The sequence below is a fragment of the Colletotrichum acutatum genome, assembly GCF_030867785.1.
Source record: "Colletotrichum acutatum strain CBS 112980 chromosome Unknown BDZ83scaffold_14, whole genome shotgun sequence".
Lineage (NCBI taxonomy): Eukaryota > Fungi > Ascomycota > Sordariomycetes > Glomerellales > Glomerellaceae > Colletotrichum > Colletotrichum acutatum.
In genome coordinates, this window is record NW_026849008.1 from 224,112 (window position 1) to 237,250 (window position 13,139).

Sequence of the window (13,139 nt, forward strand, 5' to 3'; positions counted from 1 at the left end):
AGAGACCGGGGCGAGCTGGACGCCTGGCTGCGGGAGCAGAACCCCTCCCCCGAGCACTTCAGTGACAACGGTAAGTACTTCTTCCCCCTACTCATCGCATATCCCGCTGATAAACCGCAGAGGAGAAGGAGGAGGACGAGCGGCCGGAGGGCGTGCGTGAAGCCAAGGGCGAGGGCGAGGACGAGGGCGATATGGACTGGGGCAGCCCAGAGTCTGGGGAGGTTGAGCCCATTTCCTGGGCTCACCTCAGCCACGGCGCCCAATGGGTCTTGCTGGAGGCTGTCTGTGAATCAGAGAGCTTTGCTTCGGCAACCCGGGCTCTGGGCCTAATCACTCCAGATGTCATTGACTTTGTTGTGGCCTACATCCAGTACCACCGCCAGATCCAGGAGTGGTCAGAGACCTGCGACAAGATGGACACCTCCGAACTCCTCGACCTGATCCATAGCCAAGGGCCACCGAGAGACGGCATGAATGTTCTGCACCAGCCTGACCTTCCTACTCACACTATCCAGCCCGACGAGTACGAGAAATCCTGCCAGTACTTGCGTCAATCTGGATTAGGCGAGTATATCCAAGTACTTCAGAAGTGCCGCGGGATCTCGGAGGGCTTCCTTCAGATTCCTATCGAGCGAGAGATCTTGGCCTCTTGCATTGCCATCCTCGAGAAAGGCAAGAATAGTTCAGATTTGCACGACATCGACATTCCCAGCTACAATGGACCGCCACACTGGCATGATCAGTTCAACGAGAAGCACCATGAGTTGGTGAATAGGTTGATACAAATTCAAGCATACTTCCCTTACTTGGATCTTACAAAGGACAGCCAGGAGAGCACATTGTCTGCGACCAATCCCACGGAGCAGCACGACACTCCTACTTCAGAGTCAGGGAGTGAGCCTCACAATGCCGGCCAAGTGTACACTCAGAACAACCCGATATTTGGCGAGAACAACCAGGTAAGCTGCTTCTCATTCTTTCATCTATATGTCTCCCTTTGGAGTTCATCCGTTGTTCATGACGTGAACCTCGGTGGCTCTCGCCTTTGAGGTCAAGACGAGAACAAGGTTAACCGTCAGCAGTATGCATGGGTCTTTGAGAACTTGGACATGGACGAGCTTTACAGTCCCACCGAAGTTCACAAGTATCGCAACCGTCCCGCAGTCTCGTACAAGAGCCTTCAGTCTGATGCCAATGGCAATCCTGAAGTCACTCAGGTGCAGGAGCACGACCGATATGAGGAGCACCCGCTTCTCGGTGACCAAGTACTCGACGAGGCATCTCACGAGGCTCAAGCCAACAATCTGTCGGCTGTTCCCTTGTTCCCCTTCGGAGGTCTCCTGCCCGAGGCCGAGGAGCTTATGCCCTACCCCTTCTTTGGAGAGCCGGAGCCATCCGTGGACCATACTTGCATCTCTACGAACCCGTCTCTCCTCGTATTTCAGGCTCATGATGAGAGCCAGTTGGCTCCACTGAGCGCAAGCTCAGCGGTGCCTCAGCCCTTCATTTCTTATATTGATGAGGTGGACACCAACAAGAAGCCTTCGGACTCACCTGCATACGAATATTTTCAGTCAGCTGCCTACAAGGAACATCTCTACAGCGGCAAGCCCGTTTGGTTCGTCGACGAGATGTTACTTCCAGTTGTTCGACCGGAGATGCCGACCATCCAGGCGACCGCTCATCAGAGTGTTGCTCAGGAGGCTAGTCACCAGGAGAACAATCTTGCAGAGGACTCGAATATTTACTCGAACGCGAAGTTGAACGCGAATTCCATCGCCAACTCGGACGCCAACCTGCACGCCAATTCGACTGCCGACGCGAACGCCAACCCGAGCGCTAACCCGATCGCCAAATCGAATATGGAGCTTTCGCATCCAATGCCGAGCACCGATACGTCTGGAGTCTCTGAAGTCTTTAGAACACCTGCCATATCTGAAGCGCCTGCGGTTTCTCAAGCCCCCGGATTCTCTGTACTCCCTGGGGCTGCTAAGGTATCCAGAGTCCCTGGAAGCTCCAAGGTGTCTGCAGCATCTGAAGCAAAAGAACCTAGCTCCGCCTTGAAGGCTCCCATGCTCCCAGAACAGGAGGAAATCACTTTCTACAACACTCCTGCGTTTGTCGTTAGAGGCTCGCGCCCGCGCACTGTCATCGACTTGACTGATGATTCTGCGAGACCTATGGCTGCTACTCCTGCGATGCCCATGGTCAATACCCCTGTAAGACCCGTGGTCGCTCCTCCCGCGAGACACAATAGCGCAGCCCGAACTCCAGCTACGCGCATGGATAGTCCCGAGGCTCCATCCACCAAGAGCTCTACCAAGCCGACCCGCAAGCGTGCGGCTGATGATAGCGATGGTGACTACGTTCCCAAGCCCAAGAGAGCCCGCCCTTCGAAGAAGGCTGCGGCCGTTCCGCAGACTCTGCCCCAACCGCAGGTGATGGGTCCTGACGGAGTACTCATACCCGTCAAGCGTGGCCGAGGACGTCCCCGCAAGTATCCCAGACCTGAGGATATCGCCGCTGCGCAGGCTGCTGCTGCGAGCCAAGCTGCTACGAACCAGACTGCTACGAACCAGACTGCTGCGAGCCAGGCTGCCACGAACCAGACTTCCATGAGCCAAGCTGCTACGAATCAAGCTGCTACGAACCAAGCTGCCGCGAGCCAAGCTACGGCGAAGCGAGCTACGGACCAGGCAATGGCTATACAGACCCCCGCGAACAGTTCTCCCGTTCTAAACGCTGGTACACCTCCGGCGAACAACCCAGTTTCCAGCACCGAGCCAATGCTCCCGCAGGCGGCCAAAGGTGCTGTGCCGACTCGGAGACGTCGAAACAAACCGAAGACGAACCAGTCTAACGAGAGCAGCCGTCAAGCTAGCGTCGATCAGCCTCATATGCAGAGAATTGCCCAGTACCAGGACAGAATGACTCCAGTCTCGAGATACAGCAACGAGCCTTCGAACTCATACACCAACTTCAGAGCTGATGTTCGTCAAACGACAGACTACGAGCCGATGCCCGCGTCTTTCATTTCTGAGATTCGGCCGTCTGGTACTGATTTGAGTCGATCCTCGCTTCCTGGAGCTTATGAGCCTTTGAGTTCATACGCTACTTTTCCGGCGCCCGAACCCAGAGCTGGCATTCGTCAACCTACAAGCTACGAGCGTACGCATCATCCTTCTTCTTCTTACGGCACGCGTCCATCTGCTGCTGAGCCGCGTCAATCATCGACTCCTAGAGCCTATCAGCCTTTGAACTCATACACTGCCATGGAGACTGCATCCACAGAGTATAGTCGTCGTCAGCATGAAATTCAAGAGCGTATGCCCACGGCTTCTGTTTCACGCATGCAGTCGTCAGCTAGTGAGCTGCGTCAATCCTCGGTCCCTAGTCCCTATTCGAACCCAAACCCTTTCTCTGCACTAGAGACCGATTTCACAACTCACGGTCGTCAGCCGGGAAATCAAGAGCGTATGCCCGCGTCGTCAACTTCTACGATGCAGCCGCCTGCTACTGACGTGTGTCAATCATCGCTTCCTGGAGCCTATGCTCGCCCTCAGGCACCTACACCCCAACCCGACGTCGAGATCCTAGAGCCCTCAACGCCAGCCGTAGCGCCAGCTCTGAACCGCTCGTCTTTCCAGCAACCATCGCATACTGCTGCCTCAATCAACTCTTTGAGCCAAGTCGATCCCAAGGCTCCGGCACCTCCTCGCCAGGACAAGCTTGGTAGGTTGTTCCCTCCTCAATACAAGACGTACGAGGAGTTCTGGGGGGCGATTCCGGATGGCGCGGACTATGCTCTGAAGATGATTAAGAAGGGTTGGCCTGCTCACATCGCTATGCAGCTTGCCCGAGAGCGCATAGCTATGAACATGGCTTCGTGGCCGAACAGCATCTACTCGCTTCATTACAAGCCGAATGCGGCACCAACCCCGTTCCCTGGCGTTACCGCAAGCATTCGTATGGAGATTGAAGCTGAGAAGGCTGCCGCTGCTCAGAAGCGCAATGACAACGAGAAGGCAGACAAGTGACTCGAGCGACGACCTTGCTATCGGATTTTTTCAGCGACCCAGTAGCATCGACGAGCATCAAAGCATCAAGAAGCGAAAGGTTGCGAGCCTGGCTTGACGGCAAGGATCAGCGAGTTGCATCACGGACCAACTTTGCCTACTGAGGCAACATAAAAGCACAAAAAACACAAAAAAAAGCACCATTACAGCAGAAGTGTCAACCACAGGTACCAGACATACGACCATCACGTCTCCTGGTTTGCAAGAGCTTTCTTGCTATATCGATCGTCTCTTCTCTTGCTTCTTGCACTTTTCAACGAGACGGATTTTGGTCTTCGTTACATATCGCGCTCCTACTTGGAGGATTTTGTTTCGGTGTTGAGGAGGACTCAGGATTCGGATGGCTTTCTCTTTTGCTCATACCTCTATGGATGGCTTGCAGATGACATTGGTTCGGAGGATGATACCCACTTGGAATTCGGGAAGGTTTTCTCGGGGAAAAGGCCCCTTAATTTTGTTGAGATACCCATCGCATCAGTGCGATTTCTTGTGAATTAGGAAAAAAATCAGCTTGCGCAAAATGATGTCCCCTTTGATTCGTGATGTAGTAACTGCTTCGTGACATGTCGTTGAGCAGGCCCGTAAGGAATGCCACCAGGATTATGTAAGTCGGTGATGAGCTAAGTGAGCAGGGGGTTAGCGACGGCTTGCTGTGGGTCGACCTTGCATCACCGAGCTTCCCTCACCGAGCGCACGCTCAGCCAAGTTACAGAAGCACTGCCTCCCACTTCCAACCCGCCGATTACCCCAAATCCACATCCTTGGCCGAGCTCCCGTCCCACGCGGCCTAACGACGATCCACTCAGCAACAACGACACCTCTCCGGCTAAATCCTCACCATCTACGATTCACGAGATTCCTAAAGCCTCCGTCGAATTGATTCACCAAGCAGTCTCCAGAGACGAGTCAGCTATCTGCGCACCGCAGTTCCCGCCATACGAACGAGGCCCGAGCAAGCTCGATTCCCCAAAGCCCGGCCCCCCTTCGTCAACCTCCGTCCATCGACGCTCTCCTCCGTATACAGAAACCATAACCACACATACCGCACACTATGGCGCCTCCTCGCATCGAAGCACAAGAAATCGAGACGTACTGGAACATCTTCTCCACCCGGACGGGCGGGGGCCAGTTCCTGACGGGAGAACAGGCTGCGCCGGTGCTGAAGAATAGCGGCCTGACGGATAACCAGCTCGAGAGGGTGTGGGATCTCGCCGACGTCGACAATGATGGAAATCTCGATTTCGAGGAGTTTTGCGTTGCCATGAGAGTCATTTTTGATATCCTGAATGGCGTGAGTATACCTTGAGTCGGATGTGCAGTGGAAGAGAGAGTATCGTAGAGGTACTAATCGCATTCGGATGGGCAGGAATACTCAGATGTCCCAACAACACTCCCCGATTGGCTCGTCCCCGAGTCCAAGGCACATCTCGTCCAGGCGAATCGCGCGCTCACAGGAAGGCAAGTGGCGTTTGAGCAGGTCGACGACGATCCAGACTCGCCAGGGCTGAAGGACGGATTCGACTGGTACATGAGCCCAGCGGACAAGTCCAAGTACGAGTCGATATACCAAGAGAACCGGGATGCACGGGGACAAGTAGCATGTATGTTCACTTCCGCGCGCCTCCTATATAGCGTACCGCTTTACTAACGGTGCGTCGTTCACAGTCACTGCTCTGGAGGACCTTTACGAATCCCTCGACGTCCCTGACACCGACATCCGCTCCGCCTGGAACCTCATCAACCCCTCAGCCGGCCCATCCATCAACAAGGACGCCTGCCTCGCCTTCCTCCACATTCTCAACAACCGCCACGAAGGCTTCCGCATCCCGCGCACCGTCCCCGCCTCCCTGCGCGCCTCCTTTGAGCGCAACCAGATCGACTACCAACTAGACAACCAGACCCCCGGCGCCTCCCGATGGGCGACAAAGGCCGACGACTCGACGGCGACAGGCCGCAAGGCCAAGTTTGGCGACCAGTACCTTACCCGCCTGGGCCGCAGCGGATTCAAGTCTAGCGGCACCGACTTCTCCACGGCCAAGACGGACGACTGGGAGGAGGTTCGCCTCAAGAAGCAGCTGCAGGAGCTGGACGAGAAGATGGCCCGCATCGAGGCCGATGTTGAGCGCAAGAAAGGCGGTAAGCGCGACGGCAAGCCCGCTCTCGTCAAGCGCGAGCTCGAGCAGCTGCTCGACTACAAGCGCAAGGAGCTTAAGGACCTCGAGAGCGGTGCCAGCAAGGGCCAGGGCGGCGGCGGTGGGCTGAAGGGGGTGTCAGATGATTTGCAGACGGTCAAGGAGCAGGTTGAGGGTCTCGAGACGCATCTCGCGTCGCGGCAGGGTGTGCTTGACCAGCTACGGAGGGAGGTTGAGGACGAGAAGTCCAGCAGATGAAGATGATAGAGGGAGAGCGAGAGTGAAGGGGGGAGAGAGAGGGAGAGAGGAAAAATCCAAATTTGACAGCGTCTTCTTCTGGTGCAGGGCGGGCGGCTTGCTTGGGTTATTCTTATATGTTGTCTTCTTCCGAGGTAGGGATGATGGGCCCGGTCTGGTTTGGGTACCCCTTTCTCACGTCCAATTCAGGGAGTTGTTTTCTTCCATCTCAACGCATGTTCTTCGTGCATGTAAAACTATAATGTTTGCCGTTCCGCTGCTTAGATTGATGAGACGTGGGAGAGGGAAAATGAAGTGGACTTGAAGTTGAAGACTCTGCTCCTAACAGGTAGAATACAAAGGTTCGGCGGATAATGCATGGTCTTGAAGCAATGGATTTTTTTTTCTCACTCTTCTTTTAGCGGCCTGCTTCTCCCTGAATGTTACTCAAGAGTCATCAGGACTGGTCAGTGAGCAGAACGCATCCCGAAGTACAGAAAAGGGGGCTAGGAATGATTCAGATGATGGCAATATTTTTCAGACCAGAACGTTGGCCGCTTCTCCGTGAGTTTAGATCAGATTATTTGAACAGAGCCGTATAAGTGTAATTACATGAATCAAAAACATCCTCCAAGTTCGTGCGCCCTGCTGCCGTGCTTCTGCTTCTGCTTCTGCTTCTGCTTTTGCTTCTGCTTTCTGGATGCCGGCTAGCTCACCATTGGCCACCGTTGGCATACGGTACGGCCATGGGCATTCCCAGGTTCCGGCTCTTGACGGCCCAGATCATCAGGGACGGCGCCTTGACCCAGCCGATGCGGCCCGCGCCGCGGCTGCGACCCGTGGCGCAGACGTAGACGTCGACGGGCATGCCTTTTACGACCGCTTGTTCTTTGCCTTTGATTGCGAGCTCAATGTTCTTCGCGACGCCGGCGGCCTGTGCGAGTGGAATAATGTCAGTCATTTATAGGAGAGGAAGAAGATGTGATAAAAATAGAGCATGGGGGTGGGGGATGTGACGAACCTGCTTATCCGTGAGCATGAAACCCGCCCTCGGAAACGAGACGATATCCCCGCACGCCCAGACGTTCTCTACGCCCTTGACGCGCATGTACTCGTCCACGTTCACATACTTGCGCTCGTTCAGCATCCCGGGGTCGAGGTACTCCGTATTCGGCACGAGGCCCATGGTCGGCAGGTACAGATCCGTCCGGATGACCTCGCCGCTCATGAGCTTGACCTCGGTCTTGCCGTCCGGCAAGGGCCGGGAGTTTGCGACGCGCGCGTGCTTCCGGAGCTGCACGCCGAGCCTCGTAATTTCATTCTCTACGGGCTTCGCAATGGAATCGCCCGCGAGGATCTCGTCCTCGGCGGCGAGGAGGTGGACCTCTTTGTCCTTGAACTCGAAGCGAATCTCGGCGGCGACTTCGACGCCCGTGGGACCCGCGCCCGCTACGACGATGTGGTTTGCGGTTTTCACCTTTTCGGCTGTCGCGTGGAGGAGGCGGAGGGTGTCTTCGTGCGAGTTGGAGGATTTCCACGGCATGTCGGGGGAGGCGGCGCGGGCGCCGGTGGCGAGGACAAGGTAGTCGTACGGCAGGGACCTGGGGCCGGAGGCGGTCGACACGAGGGCGGATTGGCGTGCCATGTCGAGGCCTGTGGCGGTGCCGAGGACGAATTCGAAGGATTCCTTGGGGTAGGATGCGAAGCCGGGCTCGATGGGTTGGAAGATTTGGTCATCTTTGACGATGCCCGGTACGATGGCGCGGACGGAGCCCATGTTCCAGTAGAAGTGAGTTGTCTGCCATTTCTCATCAGCCTTTGCGCACTACTTTCTTTCCCGTCCGTTTCGTGTCTTTACAAGGCACTTTCCGACTTTCGTCCACATATATCTCATTATTCCTCATATCCTCTTAATGCTTATGAGGCAGAGGTGAGATGAAGTGTGGGTCGTCCGCAGCTGTCTTAGGCCGCCCCCACGGGCCTCCGGAGCTCGGTGACACCCCCGGCTTCTGCAGAGGTCGTCTGAGTTCGAGAATCACGAATGCTCAAGAGATTCGATGTGAACCAATCGTATTGTAGAAAGTTTCTGTCACCTTTGAAACTAGAATCACCCTGAGGTCCGGCTCTGTTTGGCGTGTGTACTTGAGCAGACGATGAGCCACGGCCAGACCGCCATACGCGGCGCCAAGAACGACGACAGTCTTGACCATATTGGCTGTTCCTCTTGCCGACTCGAGCTCAAATAGACTCTGGGCTTCTCAGTGTCGATGAGGTGAGCAATGGGCGAACAACTCGTCTTGATGGAGCCAAAAGAAGGTAGTAGTCGAGTCGTTAGAGTACTGTTTGTTGATGAGCCTTTCAAGGAGCTGCTGAATATCTTCAGGTCAACAGACATTACGCACCCAGAGCTGCGAAACATCTGGTATTTATTCTCCTCCATAGCTTGCTCGGGTCCGGGATACATCAAAGCCTGGTGGCATCCTTGCGGCATAGATCCTGCGCTTCCCCTCCATCCTATCCCATAAAAGTCCGGATACGCGTCTCCTCACCAGGCAGCGCTAATGCCAATGAAGAACGCGAATTGGTGCCATTAGTATTTTTGGTCCAGGTTTCAGTCTCAAAGTCCGTGCCGTTTGGGTAACACAACATGTGGTTGGTAGGATGGTAGGTAAGGTCAGACAGAAAAAGCACTTTGGATGTTCATGTCCGTCACTGGGTGGGGTGGGCCTGTCGATCCCCCGTTGTCCGTTCGGCTTTCCCCACGCCCAGACCACGATATGACGGATTGTCATTCGACGACGTTTGGCACAGTTGGTAGCTGCACGAAGAAAACTGAAAAAGAAGAGACGGAAACAAAAGGTTGAGTGAGCTTCGGCCGGAATCGCTGCATTGAGAGACGGTTCAGGTTCGGGATATTGCTGGTGGTGTAGGACTTGTTGATGCCATTTGCCATTTCCAGCGATGTTTCCTCGCGCTGAGTGTCCTTGTTCGCGCCGATAGCTATTCGAGCGAGCTTCAAAGCATACTTTGGAGCCATACTTATCGGGCCCGAGTGTAGCTGTCACCCCCGATTCGTTCAGTTCGGATCAGCCCGTTTGGTGCGACTTTGTCAATGGAAGAGGAGTTGCGTTAGTCAGGAGGAGAGCAATTCCGAACACCCTCCCGGAGAGAATCAGCCATCCTTTGGTCGATGTAGTCAAGTTGCTCTAATTCCCCTCGAGGCACGAGCCATGCATCCTATTAATACCCAGATTTGCGGCTGGGAACAATTCAGATGTTGAGCCATTATCTCTGCTCGGGGAGACGTGCATCGTTGCAAAGTGCCATATCAAACCTGGGGAGATCAAGCGCTCGGATGTCCTTCTTTGCACCGGGCGGCTGCTTGGCTAGATGCAAGACATGGCTGCACCAGGTGGACGGGCAACCAGTTCGCAAGTCCTGCCGAGTGCCGTGAGCACAGCCGAACGGTTAACGTCGACTTTACATAGAGGCTGCAGGTCGAGGGAAGATGCTGGCTGCTAGCGCCTAGGTCGCTAAGCATTGGACTGGTGAGCATTTCTACTTGGGCAGAACAAAGGCTGCATCTTCGAAACCGATAAGGCTGGTCGTTGGATCAAGGACAGAACGAAGGTTAAACGATGCTCCGAGCAGCTTCGGTGACTTATTGAATTCTAGGTAGGTACGTTACCCCGGGCCGACGTCACGGAGGAGGCGGCTTGACATTGAGCCGATACTCCTCCAGGTTGTGGCGATACACCCCGAATCACATGTGGCGGTGCACGACCTGAGGTCTGAGAGGCACAAGGTGCAAGGTGCAAGGTGCAAGGGCCGACCCAATGACAGCATCAGCTGCCCCGCGCATATGAGCATATGATGAAGCGGGCGTGTGGGACCTTCCTTGCTAACCCCGCCAAAAGGTCCAACCCTTTCCTCCGCCTCCCAACACTGAGAAGCTCAACAATCCCTTTTCCCTGGACATAACCTCACGTACTACGCAACCACGCAAACCTCTTAAACCTTATATCAAAGATCCCCTTAAACCAAACATCATGTCTGCCCCTCAGAGCGAAGCCTTCAAGCAGGCTGTCTCCGACAGCAAGAAGCTTACTTCCAAGCCCGGCAACGACGAGCTTCTCGAGCTCTATGGTGCGTCGCTTCCCACGAGCTCCACCCCTGTTACCTCGGCTTCTTTCGTAGCTAACAAATCATGATTATCATAGGCCTGTACAAGGTCAGCACTGGCGAGGACATCTCCAGCGCCCCCAAGCCTGGCATGTTCGACCTCAAGGTACGCAGCACTGCCATCTGAGCAGACCCGAGCTCCCCCTAAGCGAATTTGGCACGTGATGGAAAGCTGACGCTTGATTTACGTGCTTTACAGGGCAAGGCGAAGCAGGCCGCGTGGCAGAAGGTCGTCGACGACAACCTCACCCCTGAGCAGGCCCAGGAGAAGTACGTCGCCCTCGTCAACTCTCTCAAGGAGAAGTACGGCTACGACGCCAACAAGGAGCCCGAGGCCGTCGGCGCGTAAACGCAGCAATTCCAATGCAATGCACTGCTTGTAACGACCATGAGAAACGACAACGGGTTGATATGGATTAGCAATGGCTTCCTTTTGCTCGAGTACATGCCGAGCAGGGAAGCGAGGATCAATATAATGATACCAACGTCGACACGAGTCACATGTGAATAAGCGCGCGGGTGGGCTCAGTTCTCCCAAGCACCCCAAGCTCTTCCCAGTCTGTCCGGCCCGTCATGGGCCATCGTCGCCACCCAAGGGATCTCGTCTTTGCCATACGCTTGAAGAGGTAGGTTGTAAGGAATCCGTAGGCCGAGCACCGGTTCGCCGTCCCCCGCATCATTTGGTGGCATGTCTGTTTCGAATGTCCCCACCATGGTCGCTTTGTCTGCGATGAGCGAAGGCCATATAAGCACTCCGACTTCCCATGATGCGATCCTAACTTCCTGCGATGCACTTGCCGCTTCGCCCCACGCTTGTTTGGAAATGTTGGCAGATGTGACTAGGGCCCAATCTATCGACTTTTCGCCGTAGCGAATATATGTCTTGATGTGAGGTGCCGCCCGTTGTCTGCCGGCTTCTTTCATGACTGAATCATCGCTCAACGCTATGACATATTAGTTGTGTATGGACAGGGTGAGATCTATTACTCTACCTTTGCCATGAGGCGAATCATTTGCCCAGTGACAGAAGATGGGCCGCAAGTATGCCAGTTGCTTCGCCTGTTGTTGTGACTGAATTTTGGTATGGATTGATGCTCCTGAAGCATAGCCATCCAAGCTTTGCCTGATCTCGTCCGCGGTTGGAAAGACGACCTGGAACTTTGACCTGGGTGTCTCAAGCGAGTTGTTTTTGGACACGGCTAAAGAGTCGAAGAGGCACCTTTGTAGCCAGCTGTCAGTGGCCCCCAAAGTAGCAATAGACGATATCTGAACTGCAATTTCAGACTTCCCTTCTTGAACCGGAACTTTGCGCAGTGCTCTCTTGAGAGCTGGCCATCCCCAGGTTGTCTGTAAATTGTTGTGAATGGGGTGACGGCCGGGGACGCTAGCAATGAGTGTTGCTCGCACACTCGAAAAGTCGTATTTGCGCAACTTTTCAACCAAGTCTATAAGAATTGGTCTCCGTGTGTTGTACGCTCTGAGGTAGCTGAGCAGGTCGTATTTGAATCTTTCCCCCGTCCCGACCGGATGACTATCCGCTGAGTCGTTCTCGACGACGACATCTCCCGGAAGGAGTGGCAGAATAGGTGACCTCCAGACAGCATTGGTCATATTCGTCCAGTCCTTGGCGATCATGTTGGCCGTGTGTATGATCACTTGGGCTGAGTCGTCATGCCGGATCAACACCATCATTTTCGTGTGGTGAGTGCCAAACATCTCCGGCATGAAAGCTCCATGTAGCTCAACATTGGGATACGCTTCTGCCTCTTCCTTTTCAGTGTCAGCGTTCAATGTTTGTTCAGCGGCTTGTCCTCGTCATCGTCGGCTGACCTGAAGGGCTCTGCGATTTGGGTCTTCTCTCTTCCAGAAACCGTGAATGACGTGAACTTTGACTAGGTTCTTGGTATCTTCATCAAAGTGGCTCATGAGAAAGTGTATGTCGTGCAAAAAGTTGAACTCCCAGCACTCTGCGATCATGGGATCACCCAGAATATCCGCGAGGCCGACGCAGTCACGGTTGGCAGCCTCGGGGAGATCCCGAACGGTCGTCAGCTGGAATGGCGACTTGATACGCATGCCTGGTTGTTTTCTCTTCGTAGGAGGACTTATAGGTCGGTTCAAGGATTCCAGGGGGTCTGACCGAGCTGTCGGCGCCGGTCCTCCCAAATCTTCGGCACGTCGCTGCCGTTTGGATGCTCGCTCCATGGCGAAAATGGAATCAATTAATGATCGTGTACGGCATTCCCAAGAGGAATAGATTTTGGTTTAGGCGAGTAGATAGGTGAGTAAATCACTTGAGATGGGTCGGTGGCTAGGATGTTATGAGGCAGATAGATGGAAGCAGCCAGATGCCAAATTGTTGTTCTAGGCAGGTGGCTCCGGCTTAGATCCGTTTAGGCACACAACCGCGGCGTGCTTGGCCCTTGCGGTCACTTCTCGACCATGATAATCAAGAAATGAGCCAAAACTTCCTAAACAGAATTTTCAGTCAAACGATTGAGATGTGTATTTT

At 54.5% G+C, this 13,139-nt stretch overlaps 6 protein-coding genes across 6 annotated transcripts; 4 read left to right on the top strand and 2 right to left on the bottom strand.

The window, feature by feature from the left end:
- Positions 1-188: 188 nt before the first annotated feature.
- Positions 189-809, top strand: BDZ83DRAFT_562310 (uncharacterized protein; the record flags this gene model as incomplete). Its single annotated transcript, XM_060503576.1, has 1 exon — positions 189-809. A coding segment is annotated over one exon (621 nt), but the record flags the coding sequence as incomplete, so codon positions are not given.
- Positions 810-981: 172 nt separating this feature from the next.
- BDZ83DRAFT_607413 (uncharacterized protein) lies at positions 982-3,472 on the top strand. Its single transcript, XM_060507428.1, has 3 exons — positions 982-3,081; positions 3,158-3,339; positions 3,450-3,472. The coding sequence occupies exons 1-2, from the start codon at positions 1,110-1,112 to the stop codon at positions 3,256-3,258; spliced, it is 2,073 nt and encodes a 690-aa protein (XP_060368968.1). The 5' UTR covers positions 982-1,109; the 3' UTR covers positions 3,259-3,339; positions 3,450-3,472.
- Positions 3,473-5,127: 1,655 nt separating this feature from the next.
- BDZ83DRAFT_569625 (actin cytoskeleton-regulatory complex protein END3-domain-containing protein) lies at positions 5,128-6,466 on the top strand (the record flags this gene model as incomplete). Its single annotated transcript, XM_060504216.1, has 3 exons — positions 5,128-5,367; positions 5,443-5,677; positions 5,742-6,466. 3 exons carry the CDS (start codon positions 5,128-5,130, stop codon positions 6,464-6,466), a joined length of 1,200 nt encoding a protein of 399 aa, XP_060368969.1.
- Positions 6,467-7,157: 691 nt separating this feature from the next.
- On the bottom strand, positions 7,158-8,655 carry BDZ83DRAFT_569291 (uncharacterized protein; the record flags this gene model as incomplete). The annotated part of the gene is made up of 3 exons (XM_060504175.1): positions 7,158-7,379; positions 7,467-8,243; positions 8,539-8,655. The coding sequence occupies 3 exons, from the start codon at positions 8,653-8,655 to the stop codon at positions 7,158-7,160; spliced, it is 1,116 nt and encodes a 371-aa protein (XP_060368970.1).
- Positions 8,656-10,494: 1,839 nt separating this feature from the next.
- Positions 10,495-10,976, top strand: BDZ83DRAFT_648257 (acyl CoA binding protein; the record flags this gene model as incomplete). Its single annotated transcript, XM_060510165.1, has 3 exons — positions 10,495-10,591; positions 10,666-10,733; positions 10,827-10,976. 3 exons carry the CDS (start codon positions 10,495-10,497, stop codon positions 10,974-10,976), a joined length of 315 nt encoding a protein of 104 aa, XP_060368971.1.
- A 176-nt stretch (positions 10,977-11,152) lies between these two features.
- BDZ83DRAFT_716682 (tyrosyl-DNA phosphodiesterase) lies at positions 11,153-12,832 on the bottom strand (the record flags this gene model as incomplete). Its single annotated transcript, XM_060511868.1, has 3 exons — positions 11,153-11,571; positions 11,620-12,397; positions 12,458-12,832. 3 exons carry the CDS (start codon positions 12,830-12,832, stop codon positions 11,153-11,155), a joined length of 1,572 nt encoding a protein of 523 aa, XP_060368972.1.
- Between the last annotated feature and the right edge of the window lie 307 nt (positions 12,833-13,139).